Here is a 14,500-nt window from a genome sequence, read left to right as displayed (position 1 = left end):
GGTGCCCCCACTGCTCTAATACATTGCAAAATGTAACTAGTGAGACATAAAAGTTTTTTATACCCCTGAAATGTAGGGCAAGTTTGCCAAAATCTGCAAAAACCTTTGGACTTAAATTGGGCCTTGATTTGAAAAGACTGCCCATGTTATGGTTCTGAACAGAAATCTTGTGAAGCAGGATGATTTCTCATTGTTCCAATGTAAAATTAAAGAAAACTAGTTTATATGAGCCCAGAATACAAGGCAGACAAGCACACTTCAATCAAAATTTAAAACAGGTGGGCATGAACCCCTGCAAACCAAACTGGCTGGTCTTTACATTGTGTGCATTAATTCGTTTTAAAAGCTTCTTTAAATCGCATTCTTCAGTAAGTAATTCCATCAGGCACACCACTGGGCTCCTCACAAAGGAAAGACAAAGCAATAATCATTAATGTAAATGAATCCAGCCCACTTTAATCAAATGTCCATGTCTGCTTTCATCTAACTTGCTGAGACAGACCTGAAATGAAAACACATTTGCCGCTGCATCCCATTCTCCATGGAAATAAATAGAATAGTTGTTTCAGTGAGAAATCTTATATTTTAAAATTGAAGAGAGCATAGACTCAGCCCATTGAGAAAAAAAAATCCCATGGATGATCTCAGTCCAATTCTTTATGCTGCTAGGACTGAGCCTATGCCATCCACCCAGCATGTTCATACCTCTAAGAAACAAGAAATCAGTTTCCCCATCTCATTGCTGTAACTGATGAGATGTGAAATGAGTTTCCATGAGGGATGAGCACCCTTAAGGCGGTAACTGGAATTTGTCACAGTATATAAACCTTCTCCACAAACACTGTGCTGCGCAAGACAGCTGAGAAGCATTTAAGGAAAACGGAAAGTGTTGAGGCCCTCTCTTGCACCTTTACCCACTTTTTGACCTGTCTGTCATGCAAAGGCCTGTTGCCTTTTTTACTGTGTGTCTGAATGTTAACAGACATTCATTTCTCTTTCCTCTTATTCTAATACTTTTAGAGCCACTTTAAGTTGCATGATGTAGAATGCATGGCTTAGGATCTGAGAGGTAGCACAGAATTCCAAATATTATTAGCAATGGTATTTTTTTTTATTTTGGGCTGTACCCAAGTATCTGCTAGTCCTCTCAGAATACATATGCCAAGACTGAATTTTGTCACAAGCCATGAAAAAGCAGACTTCGTCAGTCACCAGGTAGCAGAGGCGGAGTAGTGGTAGTGGTAAGACAATACAGAAGAGCATTGGAGAGAAGAGGTGAACATCACAGGAAGAAGGTAGTGTGGTTACTGATGTGTATGGTGTGGTGCAATACAGAAATGTTAGGTTTTCTTTTTCTTTCAGGGGACACAAGTACAGGTTGGAGAGGCAATGCAGTAACAGACAATAAGAGCTCCCTGAGAAGGGATTCATTCAGAAAGGAATTGATGTGGTCAGATCAATGGGCAAGGAAGGTGGTCTGGTTTTATGTGTGATCTGACAAGGCAGTGACTGTATGTGTTAGCAAAAGAGACTTAAGAGGGTGAGGTACAGTGATCAAGACAGGGAAGAATGAGATCTTCACAGGATTTATATACAGGCAAAATAGAAATGCAAGAAGCAGCAGGAGGAGTAAAAGATGACTCCCGGGTAACAAGACTGAGTGACCAGGAGGATAATGGGTGTGTTCCTCAGGGAGAGGGAATGATTGGAAAGAGGAAATAAGATTTCAGTTTAGGCCTTATTAAAGTGTAATTGATGGCGATGACACCAATGAGAGAGGCTGTGATCTAGGTTTAGGTAGAGTGGAAAAAATCTAGAGTGAAAGTTTGTTAGTTCTTCTTTCAGTCCCTGTCGCTATTCTTCGTTGGGTGCACATGCACTCTGTATGCCTGGGACTCAGTAGCAGTGTCCATTGGCCTACACCTGCACCCTGCAGGTCTGGGATGGAAGTCGCCATTGTCCATAGTCTTTTCAGCATTCCTGCGTGACCTTCAAAGCTGTAAATAATTATAAATTATTTTTAAAATTTGATTAATTTAGTTATTTCAGGTTTCAGGAACTGGAGAGCCTCCCCCCATGGAATCTCTCATATTTGAGGTGTCTACTATGCCCAATGTTCCAGATATCAAATCATGCCTGTTCTGACTCCAGATCCATTGCACCATGTACAGAGACTCTCATTATGGATGCCTTTCACAGTGGGATGGAGAGCACATCTAGACAATCAGACAATTTTTCTGGTCTCTGCAGGAGTGTAGGTTGTATATCAACTCAAACTTCAGGCAGTTCACAATACATGGAAAGCATTCCTTCTCCTTATTGCATGGGCAATTTCTTCCACTTTTCAAGCCTCACTTTTAAAGAATTGTGTCTAATTATTAATGGAAATTTGTCTTCAGCTTCCAGCCATTTGTTCTTGTTTCTGCATTTCTCTGCTAAATTAAAAAGTGCTTAATTACCTGAGATTTTCTTCTTATCAAGGCACTTATACATTGTAAACATTTAGCCTCTCAATCTTGTTCATAAACAAAACAGACTGAGTTCTTTAATTCTGTTACTGCATTCGTTTTTTCCCCACCAGCCTTTGAAACATTTTTTTCCTCATCCTTTCCAGCTTTTCAACATGTTTAAAAAATGCAGCCATCAGAATTGTATTCACTGTTCCAATATCAGACTAAGCAGTGCCCTATACAGAAGTATAATCACTTCCCTACGTCTAATCACTTCCCTACCCTATTTATATATCGCATTTGCCCTTTTTGTCACAGCACTGCAGAAGATCTTATTTATCCACTATGACCCTAAATCCTTTTCCGACAGCTGAGCTTTTGGCCTCTTTAGAAATCATTGTCTCAGAAGCTAGTGCTTAAACAGGTGAGCTGTTTTTTCCCTTTTAAAGGACTTTTTCTTCTCCTTCTTCTCATTAATTTTCTGTTTTTCTTCAAATATTTTAAACGCATCCTCATTCCATATAAGCTCTGTGAGCAAGATCCTTTGGCAGGGTAAAACAAGCAAGCATTATTTCCCCCTGAGAAAAATGATGCAGTTTCCTGACCTTGAAATCTTTGAGCCATTTAAATACATCTACCAAAAAAATGTGTAGCATGTTACTGAGCTGCTACATAGTCATTTGCATGAAAAACATTACAAGGCCATAATAACCGTTTTTATACCCCCAATAAACACAAAATCCAACTCAGTGATTAAGTCTTCCATCTGATTCTGTTTTATTAGTGTAATGGTTTTATGGCTGTGATTAATTCAGTGTTTTTATGTGATGATCTGGGTATGGTTGCAGTTAAACACAGTTTGTGAGAAAATGGTATGAAAAGCTGAGCCTCCTTGCTTTTGCTTCCTTAGCATATCACTGATATGAAAACCATGAAGGTTTTTTCTCACTTGTCCAATGGCACACAGTGCCAGAATATTCTGCTCCATTTTTATATCCTTCACTTTGTAACATTAAAAATACTGTTGCTGTCACAAAAACAAGAAACAGTTGAGATTGGTATTATGGAGTGACCTTATTGAATTATTTGAATTAATTCAGTATCGCTCACATTTGAAGGAGCGACCAACTAAACCCTAAAAATCTGCTTTATTGCCAAGTTAAAGGTTTCTTTCAATGACTATGGTCACCAGAATTGGCCTTACTACTTTATTCTTTTCAGTTCACCTGTATTTACCAGAACCTATGACTATTTGATGGAAACTAGACTAAAAGCTGTGAACGTTTGTTCTGTGATCAGCTAGTAAAGCAGCCCAATTTCCATTTTGTTCAAACGCTGCTTTCCTGTCTTGTCTGAGAAAAAGTCTGCCAATTCATTTTTCTCCTCTTATCAGCAAAGCGCATATAGTGTGCTCATGTTTCTTAATACAAAACAGAGGGAAAATCCCCAAGCTGCCAGGAGGTCTGTTAGCTTAAATACTGCCCAGATTTCTGCTCTCATCCCACTGCAGACACTTCCATTTACTCTAAAATGAAAAAGTAAATCTACCTAGCTGTGATCCTGCAGTGTCAATCACTTAAAATTGTCAGGTTTTGATGAAAGGCTTCTTTAAAAAGAGCATTTTTATCATGGGTTCAGCACCAGCAGTTGTATTTGATTTTAAAAAATGAGTTTCAAAAAGCATCTTTGAAGATACAATCCATTTTCAGCTCTGAAATAATCTCCACAGGCCTGTTGGATTCCGTTCCTGACTGTTTCAAAAGACAAGGCCCAGTGAAATGGTCTCTATGATGTATTGTTTACAGAGAAGCAGTTGGAGTTTGAAAACAGTTCAGCCCCAACAAACTTTGTGTTCTCTATGTCCTTTTCTATATGGCTATGTCTAGACTACATCCCTCTTTCGAAAGAGGGATGTAAATTAGACATCAAAATTGCAAATGCAGCCAGGATTTGAATTGCCTGTGCTTCATTTGCATAATCGCGTCACAGCATTCTTTCGAAAAACGCTATTTCAGAAGTGAAACAGCGGACTAGATGCAGTTCTTTCGAAAAGAAAAGCTTTTTTTGGAAAGATCCTGTAAACCTCATTTTTTGAGGAAGTTCTTTTCTTTTCAAAAGAACCGCATCTAGAACTCTGTTTCACTTTCAAAATGGTGTTTTTTGAAAGAACGCCATGACATGATTATGCAAATGAAGCACAGGAAATTCAAATCCCGGCTTCATTTGCAATTTTGATATGTCTAATTTACATCCCTCTTTCAAAAGAGGTATGTGGTTTAGATACCCTATGATAGAAGTGAGGTAAAAGAGGGTCGGGAAGAGAAAAGTCAGGCAGAAGAATGTGTGAATTCCTGAGAAAAGGGAGGGAGAAATTGAATAGGGAGGAGTATGAAAGGCAGGGAGTGGCAGTGTGGGCACTGGGGAAGCAGACATTCAGAGCCAGCTGTCAGACAGAAAATAATGTCCTGAGTTCAACTTTTAGAATCCAGTCTCCTGGCAGCATAAGCGTCCTTGGTTCTGCAGTGTTTTTCCCTGCCTTGCTTGTGTTCCCTCCAGTCCCTGCTGCTCTTGAATGCTTAATCCACTCTGGGATCTTCTGCTTTAATTGCATGACTCCCTAGAAGTGTGGGAGAAAGGCAGAGATACTTGAGGCAGCACCATCTAGTGGGCTCTCATCCGCTAACTGTGGGGGTTTGTGCCTCTCATGAATCCGCTCATTCTAACAGCGCTGCAAGCATTCTGACATCTTTTGTCTTTCCAGGTGCTGAAATTCATCCCTGAGTCAGGCCATCCTAGGAGGAAGGGCAGACCCAAGAACAACATGGCCATAGTGGATATTCAACTGGAGCATCATGAGCGTTGTGATTGTCTTTGCAGCTCAAGACCACCTCGATAAAAACAGAACAAAGCACACAACTTACAGCTCAAAGGACCTTTTATTTTAAACAGGAGCTGTCAGAGGACATTCTTCCACTGATAAGCAAACTTTGCTAATAGCCTGCATTGCAATGAGCAAAAATGAATGCTGAGTTTCAGCATAGCTATATCGATTAGTGCCATGGCAGCTAAAAAGATATATCGTAGATTGTGTATTAGCATCCAAGAATGTAGATTTAGGTTTAGCAATATATTCAGCCAGTTGAGGTTTTCTCAGTTGACTATAAGATATAACAACATAATTCCCACTAAATCGTGTAGCTAAATCCCTGGATGGCCGTTCCACTGAGATATCTGAGTTAACCTTATATATCTCTAGCTTTATCTCTATCTCTGGCTATGTCTAGACTGCCACTTTTTTTCAGAAAAAGGTACGCAAATTGCTCACTGTAATTTGTGTACAGTTTTCTGATTGGTCTACATGGGGCCAAATTTCGGAAAAACTTTCTCTTTCAGAAGAGCCCTTATTCCTCATAAAATGAGGAATACAGGGCTTCCAAAAGAGCGTGTCTGCTCTTCAACAAAAAATGTTGGAAGGGTAGACATGTTCCCTGGATGTGGCGGAGTTTTTCCGGGATGCCTCTGGTATCCCAAAAAAACTTCCTAGTCTAGACATAACCTCTTTGATGCATCCACATCCAAATTCTACCCTCACTTATAACTCCCCAACTCTATTGAAGTCAGTTGGTTTACACGAGTGCAAATGAGGACTAAATTTGATCCAGTATTCATAAAGAATGGTTAATCCAGTTTAATCTAGCTTCGAGGTGGAAAACCTCCTTGCTTCTTGGAAACATACACACACATACACAAATAGAAAACAACATGCTTAATGTGAAGTCAAATTCCAGCAAAATATTGAAATCAGTTGGTGCTTTACACAAGAATATGTACCCGAGTACCACCAGTTCCCATTGAAGGCCTGCCACCTACTAAAAGTTGTGTATAATTTCTCAGGATCAGGCTCAAAGACATTTTCTTCTTCACTGTGTTTCTAGAAACACAGTCAAAATAGAACATCTTAGTGGCTCAAAATACTCACTTTTCTTGCATGTAAGTTGGAAACAAACTACAGTGTTCTAGCTTTTAGAGAACAAATTAAATATCACTATTGTTTCATTTGTTTTTTTAAATAAAGAGTACTATAACCTTGCCAGTATATATAGTAATCTCAGTAGTATATATTGCCATGATCAGACTGTTGGCACTGAATAGCTCTTGGACTACATTTTGCTGAGGCATATTAATTCATTATGCCACATCTGTCTTTTGAAACATTGTCAGCATCCATTAATTTTCACAGAAATAATCATTCTCCTCTTAATAAAATTGAGCACCTTAAAAGCTCTAGCATAGCTTCCTTTGCCAAAGGGCTCTGACTAAAAAAGAAAAAGGAAAAAAAAACCTGCTGGCCGAACTAGCTTTAATACTCTGCTCTGAAAATGGTCCAGTGTAAAATGTATACTTTGTATAAACCTGAAAGAGAACTGAACTTTTTATTGTGAATGTAACAGAGAAAATGGGGTGGAACATTTAATGACCATGGGTCTCTATTTAACAGTATACCAAAGCTGCATTCATTCCTTTTTATGTGTGTTGCCTCTGTGTTCCTGTCTATTGGAGAGAGAGAAGAGGTCTTACAATAGTAGTGTATTCATTAACTGAAATTGGCTCATACAATCACATAATATGAAGAACTTCTTAAATTATTGGGGTTTTGGTAATAAAATCAGAGCTCTAAATTATAAAAATGCCATAGTATTCTGAATTAGTTCCTTCATCAAGTAAACTATGTTACCTGATCTTTGTTTTTATAACTTTACCAACCCTTTCCCAAAACATACTCTATAAATATTCTAAGAGGAGTAGAGTTGTTAGTCTGTAACTGAAAAACAATTAAAAAACAATGAATAATTCTGCAGCATCTTAGAAACAAACAAAAAATGTAGATGGTACCATGAGCTTTTGTGGGTACAACCCACTTCTTCAGATGAAACTTCTTCATCTGAAGAAATGGGTTGTGCCCACGAAAGCTCATGGTATTATATATATTTCCTATAAATATTGTGAGTATAGTATTAGTTTTTCTACTTTAGTTGAACATTTGAAATATTTTTGTTTTGATTTTTTAAAAATATATTTATATTAATTTTTACTCTCTGGCTCCCACAAGTCTATTTCAAAAGGTGCTTGAAGACTGATAAGGGAAATTATTCATTATTTTTCAAAGCAATTCAGTTTAAAGAACAGCACTGAGACCAAACATTGCCAGATGTATTAGTTATTTCAGGGTTGTACAAAGGCAATTTCATTCTTTTTCTTCTCTAAGCTTAATACCAAGAGTGGCCAATCTTACTTATTTTGGGGAAAAAATCGGCACTTGACACCAATACAGCCACTCTCCTTGCTGGGCATTTCTGGCTGCCCTTTAGCAAAAAGAGGCCTGGTTAAAGTTTGTGGATTTCTATTATAAGCACATGGTTTCTTTTTACTTTTTACTTTTGTCTTGTTTGTTGATTCCCAACTCTTTTGGGCAGCTCTGCCAGAACAAGTTCTCAGCTGTGCCAACCAGATACTGCACAATTCAATTAAGTGCAGGCAATAATGGTACGCCAGGGCTCAGCACAAAAGCATTTCATTTGAGAAAAAAACTAGAGTATTAGGCCCTGCAATGTCAGTAAGACTACATATTAGTTTAAAGTTAGGCATTTAAGTGCTTTTTCTGAACTGTGGCTTAAATGGAAAAAACACATTCCTATTACACTTAGCAGCAATGATTGGGAACCAATGATTAAATGGCCACCAACTGCCAGAATTTGCTACGAAGATGATGGTTTCTATGTCACAGGCCAATGAAGAATAAACAGGATTCAAATGGATGCTTTGAGTTGAAGCAGTAAAGAGGATAATGTGTAGTGTGACTGAACAAAACAAAGCTTCTAATAAACCACAATCCAAGCTGCAATAAGTCATGATAGAGTCAAACAGTAATAAGACCCTAGCTTTTTATTTATTGCCAGAAAATGCAAAGATGCATGTTTCTCTCTCCTTTATTTTTCCTTTGTTGTACTTTGTAATAGCTTCTATATGTTTAATAGCTTCTATATTGTTTATGTGTTATTTTTAACTTAAGAATCATCTCTCTTAAAAAAAACAGCTATTTTTTGTTGTTGTTCAAGGAATTTAAAACCCAAAATATAAATATAACTTTCAAAGGAACCATAAATAGAGCCATAATTTCAAGCAACTCACTAGCTTTCTTATTTTGTGTAATCATCTAGGTTAGAACCTACTTTGTCAAATGCAATATATATATATATATATATATATATATATATATATATATATATATATATATATATATATTGTTATCAATTAAATGCAGCTTTTCTAGAAAGGCTTTTGTACTGCATTCAATATATAATATTTTTCTTTTTTTCCCCTTGAAAATAAATACTGCTTTTGAAAGATGCAATTCTGAGTGATTTTTAGGGTATAATTAAAAGCTACACAGATTGACTTGAACTCACTAATACAAAGTATTTTTGACTGAGATCATACGATCCTTTCTGGGCCAAATAGTGCCTTTAAGAATGGTTCTTGTGAGTAGTTCCAGGGGACCATGTACCAGGAAGGAAGGGGTAACATGCGCTGTTGGAATGGTCAAGCACATTCTCCTCACTGCAGCCAGCCAGCAGAGCTACGGTCCCACTTTTCCCCAATAGTTCCCTGCCTCGATTTGGGTTGACTGGGTCCCCCAGGGGCTCTAGAAGTGAGCAGGACCTGTGTTCTCAAGGCCACTGTTGTGCCTGATTTTGTGCCTGTGGAGGGCAAAGAGGGAAAGTTCCTTAAACCTTTGCTCCCCTCTCCCCCACTTAGGGTTGCCAACTTTCTAATTGTACAAACCTAATACCTTTGCCTCACCCCAGATCTGCCCTTTCTTTGCGCACTCCATCCCCCCTCCATCCATCACGTGCTCTCCCCCACCCTTACTCACTTTCACTAGACTGGGCCAGGAAGTTGAGATGTTTGACAGGGGGGAGCTCTTCAGCTGAGAGCACAGGCTCCATATTGGGGGTCAGAAATGAGAGCTTCAGGCTACGGAAGGGGGTTTTGGACTGGGGCAGAGGGTTAGGTGAGGGAGGGGGTGAGGGGTGCAGGATCTAGGGTGGGGTTGGAGAGGAAGGGTTTGGAGTACAGGATAGGACTCAGGGCTGGAGCAGGGGTTGGGCTGTGAGAGGGAGGGTGGGGGGGGTGGGCTCTGGGAAGGAGCTCAGGTGCAGCATGGAGTTCCAGTGTGGGTCAGGGGCTGGGAAGCAGGAGGGGGTTCAGGGTGGCACTTACCTCAGTTTGCTCCCAGAAGCAGTCACCATGTCTGGCTCTTAGGCCATGGGGCCAGGGAGCTCTGCATTCTTCCCCTGCTCACAAGTGCAGTCCCTGCAGTTCCCATTAGTGGCAGTTCCTGGCTAATGGGGGCTGTGGAAGCCTGCTCTTGGGGTAGAGGCAGTGTGCACCCACTCCTATAGCCACACCTGTGCTTAGGAGCCATATGTGGGGTTATGGGAGCCTGCCTTGACCCCACTGAACCACGAACCGGACTTTTGGAGGCCCAGTCAGCAGCCCCCACTGAACACAAAAGTAAGAGCCAACAGAAGCTGGCCTTCTCTGTGTAAGTTAAAGCCAAACAACCCATTTAACAGTGTTCAGTAACTAAAAATTGCAGCATGAATTTAATTTTAATAGATATTCACTCTATATCAGACTGTGCATGAAACACTGAGGGCTTCATTTGGTTTTTACTAAGCCCCTACTCAAGCAAACTCCAGTGTTTGAAAACAAATACTGAATAAGAATATTGCCAAATTAATTTTGCAGATTGTAACTATATCAATATCAAATAAGGATACTCATCACAATTTTACAATCCTATAGCCCTTACTCACCCATATTTAAGTAACTCCATGTTCACTGGAACAAAGTGCATGAGACAGAGCTAGTTATGTGAGCAAGGGCTGAAGAATTAAACCTTATTTTCAGGCAACCACATCCAAGGAAAGAATTGTGCTGCCTCTTTTTTTGACATAACCATTCAAAACTAGAACCACTTCTTTAAAAGGGGGTTATTCCTGGTCTGCCATGAACTACAGAAATGTTCATTGGATTTAGGGAGCACATTTGCCCTTCACAAATATTGTCCTACACAAGTATTGTGCCTTAACTTGTCCAAAACTGAACAGCAGAATACAAAGATGGCATGAAACATTCTGACCTGGTAATGTTACATAATGAATACATTGTCTAACTTTATCAGATTGTCCTTGGATGCTTTTGTAAATACTCTACACCACCCCAGTCAGTTATATTTCCATTCGGCTGACACAATGTACAGTTATCTATCTTGATTTAGTGACTGATGTCCTTCTTGAAAACTAAGCATTTTTTGAAAAAATTCTAGCTGCATTTAGAAACAACATTATGCAATATTGTTTTAATGGACTTAATATACTTTCAAAATCCTGTGATAAAATAGCATCATACAGATGCCCTTAATATTTTTCTAGCTCTCTTATGGAATACACACGTGCTCAGTGATAGTGCTGCAATGCTAACTCAACAGATGTCCAATTTGCAAGTATTCTCTTAGGGACTTCAATGCATCAGTTAATGAAAATACAGAAATTAACATTCTGGTTTCTTATTTTACGAAATATAACTTTGTTTATTGACAATGCTGATCAAATGTGCTAGGATACAGAATATTTATAATTTATTTCATTATTGAAACTCCTTCAAAATCAGCCTTACATGTTTAGAATGCAAATTAGAGGCATGTATTTTCTTGCAAAGTCTTCTCTCACAAATGAAAATTCCGAAACAGCTACTATTTGGCCATAAATTGTAGAAAAGAAGCATTTAAACTTTGCAGACAAATTAACTTTGGGAACCAGAGAAATTTCAAATGGAGTTTTAGGAAAACATCTTCTTTATAGCTATAGTACTCAAATAAATTTACTGCAGTGCTGATATAACTCAGCTAATTACAGAGCAAAAGCCTATTGTACCAGGTGTTCCAAGTTCTAAGCCAAAGTCTTTACTATTCAGTTGAAAGAATTTGGGTTTCAAGATTTCTTTGGGTTGAAAGAATTTGGGTTTCAAGTGGAAAGAACTGACTACTTAAAAAAATGGTTTGGTGAGAGAGGTTATCTATCTCCATCTTGGCAAATGAAAGTTATCCCATGGTCAGAGAAACAGTATTATTCCTGCAAGGATGAAGCACTGGTATGCAACATACAGCAGTGATGTCAGCATTTTAAAAAAATTGGAAAAACTATATTCACAAAGCTGCATGTCTGCTAATGGAAAGATCACAAAGCAAATATTAGCAATTCAGAATATGAAGTTTCCAGTCTTTGAAGAATACACCTCCTACAGACTATGAATCTGGCATGTCCATTTGTGACAAGAATAATCCAGCTGCCATGTATTCCCTTGCAAAGGTGCACATTTTCCTCTAAAAAATATGTCAAATACAGAATTGTGATTGATATCCAGTCTTTCAGTATACAGGCAGTCCCCGGGTTATATACAAGATAGGGACTGTAGGTTTGTACTTAAGTTGAATTTGTACTTAAGCCGGAACTGACGTCCAGATGCAGCCGCTGCTGAAACTGACCAGTGGCTGACTACAGGAAGCCCAAGGCAGAGTTTCTCTGCCCCGGGCTTCCTGGAATCAGCCGCTGATCAGTTTCAACAGCAGCTGAATCTGGACGCCTGGGACAGAGCAGCTGGGGCGCTGCCGGGTAGGTCCCCGCAGCGCCGCACCTCAGCACTGCGGGGACCAACCTGGCAGCACCCCAGCTGCTCTACCCCAGGTGTCCCCAAATCAGCTGCTGCTGAAACTGATCAGCGGCTGATTCCAGGAAGCCCGGGGCAGAGCAACTCTGCCTCAGGCTTCCTGTAGTCAACCGCTGGTCAGTTTCAGCAGCGGCTGACTTGGGGACGCCTGGGGCAGAGCAGCTGGGGTGCTTCCAGGTTGGTCCAGTAGCGCCGCTCCTAGGCGCTACTGGATCAACCCAGCAGCACCCCAGCTGCTCTGCCCCAGGCGTCCTGATTCAGCCGCTGCTGAAACTGATCAGCAGCGGCTGAATCAGGACGCCTGGGGCAGAGCAGCTGGGGTGCTGCCGGGTTGGTCCAGTAGCGCCGAGGAGCAGCGCTGCAAGACCAACTGGCAGCGCCCCAGCTGCTCTACCACAGGCGTCCGCAAGAAAAGCCTGGTCTGCTGGGGGGGGCGCACTAGCTGCAGCCCCCCCCCCCCCCAGCAGACCAGGGAGACACGGGCGGCGGGACCGAGACGTACCACGGTGCCACCGCCCGGGTCCTCCGCAGCTTTGCTCCGCATCTCCCTGGTCTGCTGGGGGTGGGGGGGCCCAGCAGACCAGGGAGACGCGGAGCAAAGCTGTGGAGGACCCGGGCGGCAGGACCACCCAGACGCTCCGCGGTCCCGCCCGGGTCCTCCGCAGCTTTGCTCTGCGTCTCCCTGGTCTGCTGCCCCCCACCCCCCCAGCAGACCAGGGAGACGCGGATCAGCTTTTCTCGCCCCGGAGGACGCAGGCAGCGGGACCGTGGCGCGTCTGGGCGGTCCCGCTGCCCGCGTCCTCTGGGGCGAGAAAAGCCCCATTCGTAAGTACGGATCCGACATAAGTCGGATCCATGTAACTCGGGGACTGCCTGTATATTACTTCTTTACTACTGCTCTTCACATTGTGTTTAAATATTGAGAAACAGGCCATGGCATGATGTATAGGAGAAGGAACCTTTGTTGAATTGAGCCAAGAAATTAGAGAGAGAGAAATTTCTGAGATGGGTTAAATTTTGATAGCCCTGAAATCAGTAGATAATATATCATTAGCTTCAATGGGGCAAAATCAGGTCATAGGTTATCTAGTCTGCTGTAGTCAGATCTTTCATGAGTTCAAAGTTCTAAACCCCCCTGCAGTACAGCCAGTGTTCCCCAAATTCAATGCTCAATGATGGAGCTGGGAGTGAATATGGAGGAGTGGGGGTGATTAGGCAATCCAGAGACTAAACTTTTCAAAATGTTTTCTTTCCTTCAACCTGCATGGTAGATGTCTAATGCAATACCCTAATGGAGATTGTCTGCCATTGCTATAGACATTTCTTCGTCTCCTGGGCCAAGTGCCTCAAAGATAGTTAGGCACTTAACTTCAAATAGTTGTTAATATTTTCAACTGAGAAAAGCAAAAGCTTTTTACAGTGTCTCAGCTTTTAGAAAGAGATTCTCATGCTAAATCATGGGAAAACAAATTCTCTGAATTCAGAGTCCAAAATGTAGAACACATGCTAGAACAGACCCATAAAAGATTTTGCTAAAATATGGTGTAAATCTCTGATAGACCCTAATACCAAAGAGCCCTAATCTAAGCCTTTTAATTGTAATATACAGATGGCATTTATGGTAACCTTTATATCTCACCACCAAGACTCAGATGCTGCCACTAATTTCTTTCAAAAGGTCAAATACAGATTCATGTGCCCTCAGGAAACAAATGCTAGCAATAGTTCAGAAGTCATAATTTCAGCACTCATTAAAGTGCTCGTAAGCAAAATACTGTACTTTTCCAAATTAAACTAACTTGGAATACCAATTAAACTTATAGTTATTAAATAGAGATAAAACATGTAGGTTCATGTGAATGACTGATTGTTTTAAAATCTAAATGAAGACTTCTGGGTCCAAATTAAAATCCTGATACAATAAGATAAGCAAATTAGCTTAACTCAATTATGCAGCTAGCACATACCTAAAATCTTTGAACTTGACGACACAAAGTAAGTCATCAAGTTTATTAACTGAAACAAACCTGAAATAGCCTTCAGTAAATCTTTCCACATAAAGCTAATTCAAGGCACCACTGAAGATTAGTGCTTGCATTGTGCTCTCATTATTCTATTCTACTGCTCTCTGGCCCCTACAAAGTACACCTTTTATTTTATCTGCAGACATAGGTCTATTTGTCTGACAGACACGCAAACACTATATTTAACAGAAGCATTTATCAAGTTTAAAACTGCTGTTCTTCCTTTGTCAGTCA

At 40.5% G+C, this 14,500-nt stretch overlaps 1 protein-coding gene across 6 annotated transcripts in view; it reads left to right on the top strand.

Moving 5' to 3' along the window:
- The window catches only part of PDGFD (platelet derived growth factor D), a 208,380-nt gene extending 199,542 nt beyond the window's left edge, over positions 1-8,838 (top strand). For 2 of the 6 annotated variants that reach the window (XM_089775665.1, XM_089775668.1), the window contains one exon: positions 5,212-8,838. In XM_089775665.1, coding sequence (XP_089631791.1) covers positions 5,212-5,346 — 135 coding nt within the window. In that variant the 3' untranslated portion in view covers positions 5,347-8,838. The remainder of the gene's footprint in view (positions 1-5,211) is intronic. The other 4 variants (XM_089775666.1, XM_089775669.1, XM_089775664.1 and 1 more) reach the window with 2 other exon arrangements.
- The last annotated feature ends 5,662 nt before the right edge of the window (positions 8,839-14,500 follow it).

The sequence above is a fragment of the Pelodiscus sinensis genome, chromosome 1, assembly GCF_052426305.1.
Source record: "Pelodiscus sinensis isolate ZL-2025 chromosome 1, ASM5242630v1, whole genome shotgun sequence".
In the NCBI taxonomy this organism is placed as follows: domain Eukaryota; kingdom Metazoa; phylum Chordata; order Testudines; family Trionychidae; genus Pelodiscus; species Pelodiscus sinensis.
Note: the sequence above shows the minus strand (reverse complement) of the source record. Positions and strands in the feature narration are given on the sequence as shown.